General features: G+C 40.4%; 2 protein-coding genes and 1 long non-coding RNA gene across 7 annotated transcripts; 1 reads left to right on the top strand and 2 right to left on the bottom strand.

Annotated features, from left to right (window-relative positions):
• Positions 1-315: 315 nt before the first annotated feature.
• LOC118308980 lies at positions 316-5,032 on the top strand. Of its 2 annotated transcripts, none has more exons than XR_004793376.1 (4): positions 316-470; positions 2,936-3,086; positions 4,409-4,594; positions 4,875-5,032. It is a non-coding gene; the product is annotated as an uncharacterized LOC118308980 (long non-coding RNA). The 2 variants fall into 2 exon arrangements; XR_004793377.1 differs by having other exon boundaries at positions 4,409-4,589.
• Positions 1,943-9,327, bottom strand: zmat1 (zinc finger matrin-type 1). Of its 4 annotated transcripts, none has more exons than XM_035630503.2 (7): positions 9,157-9,327; positions 6,763-6,869; positions 6,587-6,655; positions 5,068-5,188; positions 4,332-4,622; positions 3,737-3,827; positions 1,943-3,319 (listed from the first exon to the last, which is right to left on the bottom strand). In XM_035630503.2, the coding sequence occupies exons 1-7, from the start codon at positions 9,293-9,295 to the stop codon at positions 2,422-2,424; spliced, it is 1,716 nt and encodes a 571-aa protein (XP_035486396.1). In that variant the 5' UTR covers positions 9,296-9,327; the 3' UTR covers positions 1,943-2,421. The 4 variants fall into 4 exon arrangements, with proteins under 4 accessions (XP_035486396.1, XP_035486395.1, XP_035486398.1 ...); XM_035630502.2 differs by having other exon boundaries at positions 5,053-5,188; XM_035630505.2 differs by lacking the exons at positions 6,587-6,655; positions 6,763-6,869; positions 9,157-9,327 and adding an exon at positions 5,489-5,785.
• A 944-nt stretch (positions 9,328-10,271) lies between these two features.
• On the bottom strand, positions 10,272-12,070 carry gnrh2 (gonadotropin-releasing hormone 2). The gene is made up of 4 exons (XM_035630523.1): positions 11,930-12,070; positions 11,423-11,568; positions 11,218-11,301; positions 10,272-10,496 (listed from the first exon to the last, which is right to left on the bottom strand). The coding sequence occupies exons 2-4, from the start codon at positions 11,555-11,557 to the stop codon at positions 10,458-10,460; spliced, it is 258 nt and encodes an 85-aa protein (XP_035486416.1). The 5' UTR covers positions 11,558-11,568; positions 11,930-12,070; the 3' UTR covers positions 10,272-10,457.
• Positions 12,071-14,372: the final 2,302 nt, after the last annotated feature.

Below are 14,372 nucleotides of genomic sequence, written 5' to 3' on the forward strand. Positions count from 1 at the left end.
CAAATGTACACACAAACCTATGATCTGGCACAAGCACTCAAAGTGATTAAAGTGACCAAAGGTACACACAAACCTATGATCTGGCACAAGCACTCAAAGTGATTAAAGTGACCAAAGGCGCACACACTCAAAGGGATCAAAGTGACCAAAGGCACAGACACTCAAAGTGATTAAAGTGACCAAAGGCACAGACACTCAAAGTGATTAAAGTGACCAAAGGTACACACACTCCTATGATCTGGGATCTCGTTGCATACAGGTGATGGTAAACCCTCTCAGAATTTTTTTTCCCCCTTCTCCTTTAAAGTTATAGCAGACGTAGACACATTTATTACGAAACTGTGATGGACTTTGCATTTTTCATGCTGGACTACTACTACATCTAGATCAATCTAGTGTTCTGACCCGACAACAAGAAGCGATTGTGGCTACACCTATTGATCCACAATACAGACCATCAAACAGTTAGGGTAAGGGGCCAGGCAATGTATTTTGCAAATGAGTGTCCTCACTAAGATAGATGTGTGTGTGTGTGTGTGTGTGTGTGTGTGTGTGTGTGTGTGTGTGTGTGTGTGTGTGTGTGTGTGTGTGTGTGTTTGTGTGTGTGTGTGTGTGTGTGTTTTTGTGTGTTTGTGTGTGTGTGTGTGTGTGTAAGGTTAAGATGTAGAAAGGTCTGGTGGGGGTCTTGAAACGAGAGGATGTGGGCACCTGTAGCTCTACGGGGGTCGTAGGTGCGAGCAACACAGGGAACAAGACCGCAGGATTCTTTGAAAACAGGAGATCTCAGGGGGCTTCAGAGCTGCTCTTCACACACTGCTGAGCGACGAAGCCAGCGACGTTTCATCTAACATCAATTGCTGTTACTTCTGTCATTTACATTTTAGATTTGAAATAAACAAGAGTCTTTCAAATGATTATTTTACTTTAAAAGATACAATAAAGCTATTTCATGCATGTTTTTGGCTTAAATCCTGTGATACACTTCTCAGTTATTCCAACCAGCATAAATAATGCTGGTTGCTGGCTGCACCGAGGATCCTGATGCAATCGAATATCTGATACTCGAACATCTAATGTAGTCCTCAAAACGACCTGTTAATCTCTTGGCCTGTTGAAGCAGTTATTGACAGCTTTTTAATGGCACCTACATTACACAGAGTAGTTTGTAAATATTAGACGATCACTTCCGTCTGAAGCTTTCTCTGAGTCAATACTCCATAGTGTCTGAAAACGTCAAACTTTTTTTTAGATCTAGTAATCTAGTTTTTCATAAAACCAAACTAGTTAACTGCAATAATCCATCAGAGCTGCCTAACTTAAAATTTGTGTATGACTTTTTATATTATCCACAAACCACCATGTTAATATTTTGAGGGAAACAGCACTCAAGAGACATGTAAGCATGTGTGAAAACACAAGCAAGTGTTGTTTGAGGAATAAGTATGACAGCCAGCCAAGGTTTTTATTTTATATTAAACTCGTAAAAACCTTGGGATCTTCATGAATCAAGAGAGCAACTGGAAATTTTGATAAACATTTATTTAGCCTCTTTTCAGTCCCCTTAAAATATCCTAAACTGCCTTTGTTCAACTCATCAGAGACTGCACCTGAACATGAATTCTGATGGTTTTAAAGAGCCGTCCTCATTCGAATTTTTGCACCTGTCTGACCCCAAACACTTTGTGTGCTATTTGGATGTGCACACGTATCAAAGACATGTGCACACGTATCAAAGACATGTGCACACGTATCAAAGACATGTGCACACGTATCAAAGACATATGCGCACATGTCACATGTCGCAAAGGACACAGAGTTTGTTGTGCTTTTATGGTTACCGCTATATTCAGAATGCACCGAACCTATCTGGTTGCCTCCTATCAGTCTTTGTGCCTCTCAACTGAGAGCAGACGGAGCTTCAAAAGAAATGAAATGACAGAGCTTCCAACATCCGTGGGCTTTTAATTTGCTTTACTGAAGCGCAGAATGAAGCTCGACAGCGCCAACCACAGGCTGCTAAAGAGATCACAATCTAATACACTCAAACCTAACTTAAATAACTCAAGAGTTGATGATTTGTAAATAATATGCAAACAAAGTAAGATTTAAATATGGCAGCACAAGAATTGAATCCAATATATTAATAAGTGTCATAGTGAAAAAATAAAGTTATTATAGCTGTGCTATACATAATGTAAACCACCCCAAGGTCAATGACAACATTCATTCCCAATTTGTGTTTGCATGAACTTGCGTCTGTGGACAAGAACTGCCGGGGCTCCACTCCGGCAGACGGTGAAAATTGCTTAGTTTACTGCTATCAAAATAATTTCAATAATTGTATCACTACACAGTTTTGACATTTTCAAAGTCAAGCTCATAACTTTGTGTGTAGTCTTAGACACGACAGCATCTCAGAGCTCAACAGCCCAGAATGGAGTCATCCCACAGCTTCTCCTCCTCCGTCCGAGTGTCTAGTTTCTCTCTCATTTTCTTCTTCTCTTTCCTGTATTTGGGTTTGGTCGACTCGTCCGGCCCACACTCTCCCTCTCCAACATTAATTTCAGCCTGAATATGTACTTCAGTATATTTTCTATTGTCCATCATGTCTTCTGGCTGTACATTGTCCATCTCCATATCTCCTCCTTCCTTCTCAACGTCATCTTCCTGGGATTTTTTTTCTTTTCTTCCCCCCTTGCCCTGCTTCTTTTGCTTTTTCCTCCTCCGCTCTTGCTCCGACTCTACAGTCTCCTCTCGTTTTCTCATCGTTTTCTCATTGTCTCGTTCCTTCCGCTGCCGTTTCCTCCTCCTCTCCTCTTTGTCTGAGTCCTCATCTCGTGTCCTCTTGCCTCGCTCCTTCTCGGATCTCCTAATCCTCCTCCTTTCTCTCTGCTTGTATTCACTGTCATCACTGTCACTTGTGCTAATGCTACAGGAAGAGGAAGAGGAGGATCTCTTCATGGGACGACTGGTGAACTGTGGAAGGCCTGAGCCTGAGCCTGGGAGGACTGGAGGAGGACAGTTGAAGTCCCAGCTGTGAGGAGGCCAAGCAGGGCCGTGAAATGGAGGACGCCATCCACCATTCGGTGGGTAGTAACTACTAGGGTGTGGCTGATTTTTCAGTCCTGTGATATTCCTCTTATTCAAAACTTCCTGTACTCCCTCTTCATCCTCTTGTGTGTCACCCTGAGGGAGGACTGGACTGGTCTTGGTGGTAATCCCCCGGGCTTTCTGTACCTGAATGTAATCTGCCAGTTCGTCTGCATATGTGTTGTAGTTTTTCTGTTGGGATTTGCAGAGGTCGACCACCTTCTTCTCCCTGGTCAAGAGCATGTGAACAGTAATTAAGCTGCTTTTGAGTCTGGAGATAAATGTTGACATCAGACTAAAGTGCCACTAAGTGTTTTCCTGCCACTCGAGAGCAGGAAAACAAAACGTACAGAAATGTTACTTCATAATACAATCATCTTATCAACTGCTGTAGGTTAAGTTCATGTCAAACCATTTCCTACTTGCTCAACCAGGAATACGGCCAGTCTATGAATGATACAAGCAGAGGCATACTGAATACTCATTATTCAAGTAGTTTGCAATAATTGCAATATTCAGATTTGGTATAAAATAATAAATACACCTAATGTTGCCCAAGTCCTAGATTGGCAAGTTGAAGTTTAGTGTAGGAGAGGCTAAATGTTAATTACAGTTATATGAATAAATAAATAATGATGACACGTACCTAATCTGGTGCTTGTTTCCCTGTACGTGTGCCTGGTACATCTCCACAGAGTTAAACTGCACACTGCACATCTGACACATCAGGAAGTTGGCTGCAGAGAACACAGAGCTCAGGGTGAGGTCGGAGGGGAGGGAGAGACGGCATAAATGATCCAGCGATGCCAGAAACAACTGTTACTGCAACTGCAAACAGTCTCTGCTATAATATTATCTAACAGGACATTTCAATACAGTGACGGAGCGAGGATCTCCATGCTAATTGGCTATCACGTCGACGTGTCACACGAATATTTTGCTTGAGTTAAAAAATTTCAACAAGAGCGACGGAGGCGAATTTCCCGTCACGCTACTCGCGTCATTTGTTTTGTTTACATCTTGACCATTTATAAGCTGTTGCCAGCTTCTACTTATTGTATTTGTTGCTTATAAGGACATGCAGTATCTAAAAAAGAAAAAAACAGATATATTATACATTAATTTTGGCTCTTAAAACAAATGTAGAATCCCAATGTGTGACTGATTATGTATAATTTCCTTCCGTCAGTGTTTGTTATCGTTGTATTGCCCTGCACTGTTGAGGTAGGACCCCGTGTTACCTTGTTGGACATCGTCTCCCAGCTCTTTGATCAGCTCCTGTCTCGCCTGATTCCTCTGGTGTCTGCGTCCATTGTAGTGCTGCAGAGCCATTTGGGGATTGTTGAAGGAAGCAGTACACAGAGCGCAGCACTTGTTCGGGTCCTTCAGATCGACGGTGCTCGGGGTAGTTATGGCGGCCGCTGGGTCCACAAGATGCTCCGCACGCCCCTCTGGGACTGACGCCTGGTCTGCCCCGTCAGGATCCTGAGTCGACCTTGGTGAAGTACACACCTCCGTGAACCTGTTCATGACTAGATTTAGAAATTATATTAAGTTAATTTGTGTTCCTTTCTGAAATTAGGCAAGACTTGAGCAGACAGTTGAATCATGCCGTCAACGAAATGTACTGTTCATCTTTAAAGGGGCAGTAAGCAATTTTGGAGAAATGTTGTCACTTTGTTGTTGTGAATTTACTGCTCTGACTGAGACTCGGAGCTGCAGCCTCGGATATGTGAGACTGCCAAAAGCCCAGCGTAGCAGCAGCATTTGTTTTCGATTTACAGAGCCAGGGCTGCGTCGAAAACCCGGATTGTTTTTCTGGCGCACGCATGGAAGCGACAGCAAGCGGCCAGTGAGGAAATATTTGCAGATTTTTACAAAACATGTATTGCTTTACAATCGATTACTGTCCCTTTAAATATTAAAATTTGAATCACTACAATAGGTTTCCATCACACTTGCCTGGGGGCTGCACACCTTGTTTGCGAAGATTTTTTGTATGGACTTTGCCTTCATAGTGAAAGTTTGCCACCAAGTGGGAACTAAACACCATATTACACAACCCACAGAAACGGTCCTTATTAGTAGTCGTGGTCCGCTGTAAAAAAAAGTAAAAATAAAAAGAGACATGAGTCAGGCTGATCTGAAAATGAGTGAATTGGTAAATAGGATAGATATCTTAGATTAGTTTTGACCACATACCCTTTTCCCCTACAGTGCATTCAATAAGTATTCAGACCCCTTCAGTTAATTTCATACCAATAGACACAGTATGCAAATTTACTGAAAAGGATAAACTGAAATATCCCATTGACACAAGTGTTCAGACCAGTTTGTCAAGATAGTCGAAGAAACTTTGAGTTATGTTATACTCGAGTCTTAGCATTACATGACAAACCTGGATCTGGGCGTTTTCTGTCATTGGAGGTGTTGTCTTGGATGTGTGATTATGGCCATTGTCCCGCTGGAAGGAGTCAAACTTAATCCAACGCATTCTGAAGAGCTGATCCCTCTGGACCAGGTTTCCCAGAGGCTTCTCCCTGAACTTTGCTCCACTCAGCTTTTCCTCAAACCTGACCAATCTCCACTTCCTTGCTAAGATACTGGCAACATCAGGCTTCCCATTCTGCATGGTGATGGGTGGTGTTTCTGAGTCGTGTTCTGTTCTGCTAGCTACAGCTAAAGCAACCTTCATGTGCTGCACAGTGTGAAAGTTATGGATAATCGTTAATTGAAATGCTATGACGCAATCCCCGGTGATGCCAGGATCAAAGGATTAAAGGCACACTCTCTGATCGGTGGTCTCATCACATATCAGGTAGTGAATCCTCTCAGAATCCCATATGTACAGAAACTGGTGGACTTTGCATTTGGCATGCTGAATTTCACTGCATCTAGATAAACAGTCTAAACCCTAGACCTGGACTCCTTTGTCTGCACTCCCACCTGAGCACAAATTGAGTGTCCCGATCCGTCTCCCTGAAAGCAATTGTTGCCACATCTATTGATCCACAACACACACCATCACACATGTGCTTTGACACAATTTGACAGCTGCAGGCAGAGTCTTCACCCTCATGGCCCGGTTCTTTCACAGATGCTTGTGTGAATTTGATTTTTTTTTTTTTTTTCCCCCAGGTAAGGAATTTCCAAAAATTTCTAAAATTCTGATGTCATATTGTTATTTTGAGTGAAGACAGGAGAAAAATAATTTCAACAGTTTCAGCATGAAGTGGCCAAAGAGTGAAGGAGTTTGAATACTTTCTGAATGCACCGTATAATCTCCTCTGCTTCTTGTTTCTGCTTTCATTTAACTCAAAATACTTGTGTTGGCACACTCAGACGGGACTTGGCCACTCTTTACCCACATAATGGGTTGTGCTCTGCATTCCTCCACTACACTAACATTGTCTTGAGTGGAATATTATGTTGCACTTCTTTGTATAATATAAATTATAAAATGTGTGAAAAGTAAAATGTATAAATTAGCGCTAACCTGGGTTGCTGTGGATTCAGCTTTCTTGGCCTGCAGGTACAGCTTGACTCTCTGGGCATGTTTCTTTCCCTGCCGTTGGGGGATATAGGAGACATTGTTACAAAGGGTCATACCGAGTGAGGTAAATAAAACTGGACAACATTTCAGTGATTAGTGTTTGGGGAAGTTGTACACACCTCATAGTGGGACAGCCGCTGAGATTCAAACAATAGCACAGCCTCACACACATGGCAGTAGTCGTCGGTGAGGAGACCCTCGAGTAGCTCCTCTTCATCCTTGTCTCCTGTATGGCAGAGTAAACTGTCACTCTCAACAATCCACTGGCTTACAAAGCCACAGTGACCCCAGTGGGGAGATTATTCAAACATGATGAACAAATAACGAGCTCTCTCCAATTTATCTCCAGTGAGACGCACATTTTCTCCACACAAGTTGAATATTCAGATTTCACTTTCATAAGCTTCTATATATAATATATAATATCATTCAAACCTTCTCTACATAACAAATAATTGTATACTTAAAACAATCCGACTGTTGCTCCACATTGTGATGTTGATCAAACACACTGACATTTTTAATGAATGCACAAATTGTTTTGTTTTTAAATTATGGAGGTGAAAAATGAAATGCTAGTTTGTACAATTTTGTTGAATGAGTGTAATAAAGGTCTGATCCAACATTCAAAAATAAGGTGGTTTTGTAGCGAGGAAAACAAGTTTACATGCTTTAACGACAACTTCCTGTTCAAAAGAACCATCTTTTATATTTAACTGAATTTCACTTAAGTTCAAGATGCAACCAGCCCCTCAGAACACAAAGCAATATACAATTCACTGTATAACATGATTAGCATTATTTATCATTATTATTATGTGGGACAACTGTGAACTAGGAGGTCTTCCATCATTCAATTATATAAAACACTCCAATTACTGCAAAAAAATAGTGGACTGAAGTATTCTCTTCAACACTACCCCGAAACACCTATCTCTCCATGTATTGCTCCCATGTGAGAAAGTCATAGTTTCACCCTCGACTGCTTCATTCTGCTTGTTCAGTACCTGACGCATGGTCATTGTTCACTGAACTCCCGCATCCATGCAGCCACTGACTGCATGAGGTCAACCTCTTGCCCTGATGACGTCAATAAAGTACATCGTGTTCTGCCCACTGTCACTTGAAACACAACATGCACACCTCTCGAACATCCTGCAACAACAATTCATATCAGCTCGACAGTTTCAGATTTTTTTTAGAGTTTTTTGACTATTTTTGTGAAGAAGTTTCATTTTTAGAGCCATTGCAATTCAATTATTAAAAGGTTATGTGTATTACAGTGACAATGAACTTAATCCTCACTGTCAACATACATGTCTAAAAAATTTAACAATGCCATGGTTTGGTGTGTGGTTTGATGTGGGATGCTGTAATCAAAGGCCATAACTGATATTAATGACTGGTAGATACCGTGTTTCTGCTGTTCTTCTATATTTATAAAAATATTGTTTATTTTTATGATAATAATAACAATAATAATAATAATAATAATAATAATAATAATAATAATAATGGCTGTATTAATCAGTTCTGACCATGACCATTGCAGTGTGAAATGTAGGAACAATAAGGCACTGGAATAAACGACAATGAAATATTTTCAATAATCTCAATACTGATCACCTAAATGGTGGGCTCAACAGTTATTAAAACAACAACTTCTGCAATGTAATAATTCTACACTAAATCAAAGCAAAAAAAAATTATTACACATTAAAAGCTTATATTAGCTTTTTTTGCCAATATTCCCTGATACTTTCTGCCCAAAATATCCATGTCAAATAATGTACTTACCAAAAATGATAATCACAGTAGAAGTTAACAAGAGATCAGAGATTGTACTTCATCTCAAAACTTGTGTGCAAAGTTTGGAATAGGGAGGAAACATCTCCTATTCACACCCTCGTCTTGAAAACATGTTTATTCTACTGCTGGGTAAGGCGATTTGTGATGGATGACAACTGAGCTGAAGGGGTGCGAGAGCCTTCGAATTCCTCTGCGCACTGTATCCTCAACTGAAGTAAAAAAAAAAAATAGTGATTCTCCATTGACCGTTTCAGTGTTAACTTATTCACCTCATATTGACAGAGAGGATACAGTTAATGTCACCCACTGACAGGTGACTCTTCTGATGGTTTTCGGCACCAAACCCAGTTAGCCGCCCAACTTCCGGTATGTGGCTAGTTTAAAGGGCCAGAGAGGCCGTATGGGTTGGGGGCGCTAGATTAACAGCAACCAACTGGACGACCACTTGCGGAGGCCTGTTAAAAATTTTTTTTTAAAAATAACGCGCAAGCCTCTTGACTTTGTGTGGTTGCACGACAACCTGGCTGTTCTCAGGATTAAAGCGTCCCGTCGAACTCACACAGCACTAGCAGTCACGTATTCGCCTAAGGAGCTAGCTCACTCGACGGCTGCGCTGGCTAGCCAGTTAGCTAAAGCGCTAACGCTGGCTCGGCAGGGCATACAATGCCAAACGGCTGAATTTGCACATTCTAGACAAAACTCACCTTCGACCGGGGTATTATCTATTTGAGTGTTTATTACTTTGTCAGCATCTGTCACAGAAGCCGCGTTAGGGGAACTACTAGTGTTATTTTGAGCGTCTGATTCCGCAAGCTGCGGAGTACAGACGCGCACTTCCTCCATCTTTCTCTTTAGCTGTTTGTGGGTAAGGCGCAGTGACGTCATCCTTCTTCTTCCAGGTATTTCTTCTTCTATGACTTTTTACGGCAGTAGGCAGCCATGATTATGTTACTGCCCCCCTGAGTTTTCATTCTCCCTCAGTGTGCATTCATCAGTCCAGTCGTCCTTTGGGACTAATGTTGTTGTCTTGCTTGCTTTGATAATCCTCAGAAATAAAAACGTTTCATTTTATAATAATAATAATAATGATGATAAACAGTGTTTTCATATTTTCAAATTGGTGAATATAGTATTAAAAGCATAGTGTATTTTTTAGAAGGATTAAAAAAAAGAGATGATTTCTAATGTAGTTTCTTTAAGGTTACACATGCACACATGCACACACACGCACACACATGCAAACACACACACACACACACACAAACACACGCACACACAAATTTGTTTTAGTCAAAGATGCTCAGTTACAATAACATCAAAGATAATATAACCCAGACTAAAACAGTAAAACTAAATGTAATTCAATTGTCATGAATTGTACTATTCAAGATGGCTGGTTATGATTTCAAACTCCTCTTCAATTCTTTCAAACTCCTCTTCCATTCTTTCAAACTCATTTCAAAATTCAAGCAATAAAAATGTGTTAAATTTTGGTGAAATTGCGTTGTGTGTTGAACCTGAGGGCCCCTGTAGCTGTCCCTGCTTTGTCACCAGATTAGTAAATACTTGTGACAAAATTAACAAAATTATTATTATATTTCTAAGCATTAACTAATTAAAATATGATAAATAAAGCGTGTCTGCTTGAATACGCTGAACAGATGTAATGTGGAGCTGTTAGCCCTCTACACTTAGACATGTTTTGAACATGTTTTGCCACTGCTTTGAATCATGTGCAAATCACTTTAACTATTTGTGCACTATTTTTCTACTATCCACACTTTCTACCATAAACAACGGAAACCAAAAATGACAAGAATTTAATATCAAAATAAATATTTTATTATGGGACATTATAATTGAATCCATGTAATGCTGGAAAACAAATTCACTGACAAATAGACAAGATCAGAGGAGAAACATACATAACGTTGTTTCATGACTGGACAAAATACACTGATGAAGAGGGTCGCTGGGTAGAAAAGCAGAGTAGGGTAGGAAGCTTTCACTTTCTCTTTTGGAGCTCTCTGGCTAAGGCATCCAGCTGTGGAGAGAGTTATTTGGTTTAACGCACAGTGGGTGGGCAGGTGTTCTAGTTTTGTTTGGTTAATATAAAAGTACAGCTTTTTTGTTTGTATGGTTGGATCTTGGTTATAGATACAGAATGTGGGGAAATATGTCATCAGGGTGGCATAATATGTGTTTGTCTGCAGAACGCAGACACAAGAGAGAAAACACCATCACCAGTGATTCCCTAAAGAGAATACTAGATGTTGGAGTACCTCCTTCAAATATGTATATTACATAATGGTCCCAGGTGGTGTCATCAAACAGGAGACATCGCTGCCACAAAAAAAAATGTTGTGATTGCTGATGCGCTACTTTGTGTAGCAGCTTGTTTTAAGCATTCAAACTAATCATTCTGTGTGGCAGTAAAGTTTAAGACTTCCAACTTAAACTCGACTCAACTGAAAATGCAAAGAAACCAAGTGGACTTTTGGCATCAAAAATTAAGCAATTTGAACAACTAGTATCTATTGACATTATCAAAAATGCTGACAAGAGTTACTCACTCTTCCTTCACAAATTCATAAAACTGTTACACCACCCAGAACGCTAATCTGTTTATATTACCACCACGCTTGCTAAATTAAATTATACCGACAAGGAATTTGATTTGCTAGATGAGACATTAGCTGTTGATCAGTTAATGATCTGGCTTTACTTTATTAAATTCCCTGTGAGGGTAGGGTTACTGAACTTACAAGAATGTTCCTGAGAATGCTCCTCCTCTGGGGTCTCAAGTAGCTGCATTCCCCAGCCTCACACAGCTTAATCTCCTCTGAAATCTGAAAGGGTAGGAGAGAAAAACAGAAGAGGCGGAGAGTTAGTACTTTCTCAATAGAAAACGCTCAGCGACTGAGAAAAAATGCTGTACACTGGCACACACACAGAATCACTGGTCCCGACCTCTGAAGTGCCGAAAGAGTCCAGCTCCCTCTTGCCTCCGGGATACCAACCATGGGACCAATGCTGGGCGCTGGACAGCTGAGCCCCCACGCAGAGAAGCAGCCCCAGCAGCAAAACCAGCCGAGATACACACATGTTATTTCTACCTGTGGGTAAAGACAGACGGTCAGAGGCCGGACTGTGAGAGGCCATCATATCTTTAATAATTTAAGGTTTGGTTTTAGAAAATCAAGTTAATACCAAATTCCATAGTATTGAAATACTCATGTAAATACTCAGTACAGTAGAATATAAGCTAGTCAGAGGTTGTAACTAGAAAGCTGTAATGTTTTTGCAAACATCAAGTAATACTATGAGTTAAAATATTTGACATTTGTAAAAGCTGTGATATGTCCTTATATTATATCTGGATTTCCAACAGTAATCACTGTGACATTCATTCTATATTCTGTTATTATTTTGTTTTCAACAGAGTAAATCTTCGTAGTGTAAGTTAAGTCTCCTTACCTTCGTGCCAACTCTCACAACTTGATCGCCACAGTTGTTCCTTGACGTCGCTCCGGGCCGCTCACTCTGCTCGTCCTGCTCGGTCAGGGGCTCAAGGCGTCTCGGTTTCACAGGCGGTGATGCTCTTCACGCTGAACCTCCTCCTCACTATATGTATCAGTCCCACCATCAGTATCACCTTATGTGTCCCGCCCATCACTGACCCCTGTGGTCCCTCTGCATCCCAGAGGTGGAATGAGCAATCCCTGGAGACAAGAGCCACAGAAGACCCGGCCTATTTCCAATTATCACCTGCAAACAGCGCTGACACTCGCTGGGATGATCGTCTACTCGCCTATATCCACCTGCAAATACTGTCAGTCTGGCTAAATAACAGATTTGAGTGTTTAAATCAGCTAATATGGCGATGCCCAGTATTATACGAAAGGTCTCGAAAGTGGCCTTTGTTGCATAAGTGAAAGATGTCAATGGAGGGCTCACTTAAACGTTACTCATCAGAAGTATGCACAAAAAGAGTTGAAAATGCTTGAAAATGTTTTATATTATACTCCTGCCTAAATTACTGGACTCACACACACACACACACACACACGCACACACCACAGCGTTTCTAGGCCTTGGTTTAATAATTCTGATTCTGATTCTGATCCAAGAAATTTTATTAAAAAGCAATTAGATGTATTTCCCAAACTACACTATTGCCGCCATTCCCTCTTATTTTGTGGCTCCTGCTTTGACCATGGTGACCCCTCGCACATCCTCTCTCTGACCCGGCCGACCCCTCAGTCAGGGCAAAGCCAGGTGCGTCGGATGACAAGAGGAACAAACAGCGAGGATTCATGACCAGGCCGCGTGGCGACATCTCCCTCAATTAGAGGAGGGATGTTTACAGAGTTCTGTATGCAGAGCCAGTTCTTGCTCAGGAAGTGACTGACAGCGTGACGTGTGGCTGTTGACTCAGCCGATCCGGGAGCCGAGCGTCGGATTGGTCGACGCAAAGATGACTCCGAGATGTGTGACAGATGAGATGAGATCCCTGCTCCCTGTCGATGTCTATCTATTTGTCAGTCTATTTCAAGGTGTGGTTGTTTTTTAGTTTTTTTAAAATGTATTAGTATTGTTGTGTTTGTCATGACAAGATAGGTGAAATTTAAACGGTTACTTAATGCGAAACTTATCTAGCTGCTTTGTTACTATAACTGAAGGTCAGATGAGTTTGAGTACCTGCTTGTCAACCAAGGTTATGTAGGTTATGTATTATTGTTGGTTTAGTTGGCAGAAGGCATGGAGGCAGAAAGAAATGTAAATTGATAACGAGCTAAAGTCCTGCATTGGTAAAATTATGTAAATATTATTCATAGGAAAATATTTTGTATTTATAATAAGAGTGTACTCATGCAGAAAAAGTTGTCCCTTGAGTGTTATGCTTATACAGGTTATTTTATGTGATAATCATTATTATTACTGTGATATTGATATACAGACCATTGGGTTGTTCCAAAAGTCACATATTTTAGTTTTCTAAATGTTAATCTGTAGAGTTTCTAAATCTTCCAGGTAATTGAAGTGCAGTAAAAAGCAAAACATTTCCCCGACAATGTATTAATGTAAGTGACTTAATGAAATGGTATCTTAAATAAGTATCCTAAATCTGTTCTTAACTGCAGTTGCTTTGTGTATTACAAACACTTTGAGATTGAATTTAGCAATGAAAAGTGCTCTATAAATTAAATGTACTATTATTATTATTAATGTACTAATGAGTGCATTTGATTTAATATTTACCGGTGCTTAAATCTGATATTATTACTTGGCAGCACCGTTTGTAAAGACAGATTGTTATTTCACTTTTTTTACTTTTTTTTCATAGTGGTTTGTGACCCATGACAGCATTTATTTAACTGAAGTTTTTAAATTACAATTTATTTTTCTGTTAATCTCTTGCTGGTGTTCACAGTTAACCCCCTCTTGATGTGACTGACATGGACCCGTGCAGAAAGCAAAAGTGAACTGTTTGTTTCTCAACTTTGTATTAACCCATGAGAGAAACCTGGATGAAAGTTTGTCAAGATCATCCCTTACTATCTTTAGTAATTGCATTTCTTTTATGACAGTACTGATATATTTCTATCTCTATAATTAGTGATTTCACCAGTGTGCCTGAGTTGACAACTGTTAAAGAGCCAGATAAACTGTTTGCCCGCTAGGCCGAGATACAGTAGTGAAACAACCAAAATGTGAACATAGTGTTTCTTTAAAATGTTTTCCAGATATAACCGCCCGCTCTTTTTTCCCCCATTCGCTCTGCAACGCTGAACAATTCACCAGATTAATAACTGACTGGTGCCAAAAGCAAATGAATATTTGATGGAGGGTGAAGGGTCAAACACTGATTAAAGAGCTGTTGAGACCAACACTCAGGAGGACGTGAACGATTGGCAGT

This window comes from Scophthalmus maximus, chromosome 6, assembly GCF_022379125.1.
Source record: "Scophthalmus maximus strain ysfricsl-2021 chromosome 6, ASM2237912v1, whole genome shotgun sequence".
NCBI classification, from domain to species: domain Eukaryota; kingdom Metazoa; phylum Chordata; class Actinopteri; order Pleuronectiformes; family Scophthalmidae; genus Scophthalmus; species Scophthalmus maximus.

What these genes read in the sequence shown, in the direction of transcription:
- gnrh2 (XM_035630523.1), bottom strand. Translation starts at nt 11,557, where the DNA reads ATGTGTGTATCTCGGCTGGTTTTGCTGCTGGGGCTGCTTCTCTGCGTG. An exon ending in ACTCTTTCGGCACTTCAGAG is followed by an intron (nt 11,302 to 11,422) that starts GTCGGGACCAGT and finishes CTACCCTTTCAG; the next exon opens with ATTTCAGAGGAGATTAAGCT. An exon ending in GCATTCTCAGGAACATTCTT is followed by an intron (nt 10,497 to 11,217) that starts GTAAGTTCAGTA and finishes CTCTCTCCACAG; the next exon opens with CTGGATGCCTTAGCCAGAGA.
- zmat1 (XM_035630502.2), bottom strand. Translation starts at nt 9,295, where the DNA reads ATGGAGGAAGTGCGCGTCTGTACTCCGCAGCTTGCGGAATCAGACGCT. An exon ending in AGATAATACCCCGGTCGAAG is followed by an intron (nt 6,870 to 9,156) that starts GTGAGTTTTGTC and finishes TCTGCCATACAG; the next exon opens with GAGACAAGGATGAAGAGGAG. An exon ending in GGAAACAAGCACCAGATTAG is followed by an intron (nt 3,320 to 3,736) that starts GTACGTGTCATC and finishes GCTCTTGACCAG; the next exon opens with GGAGAAGAAGGTGGTCGACC.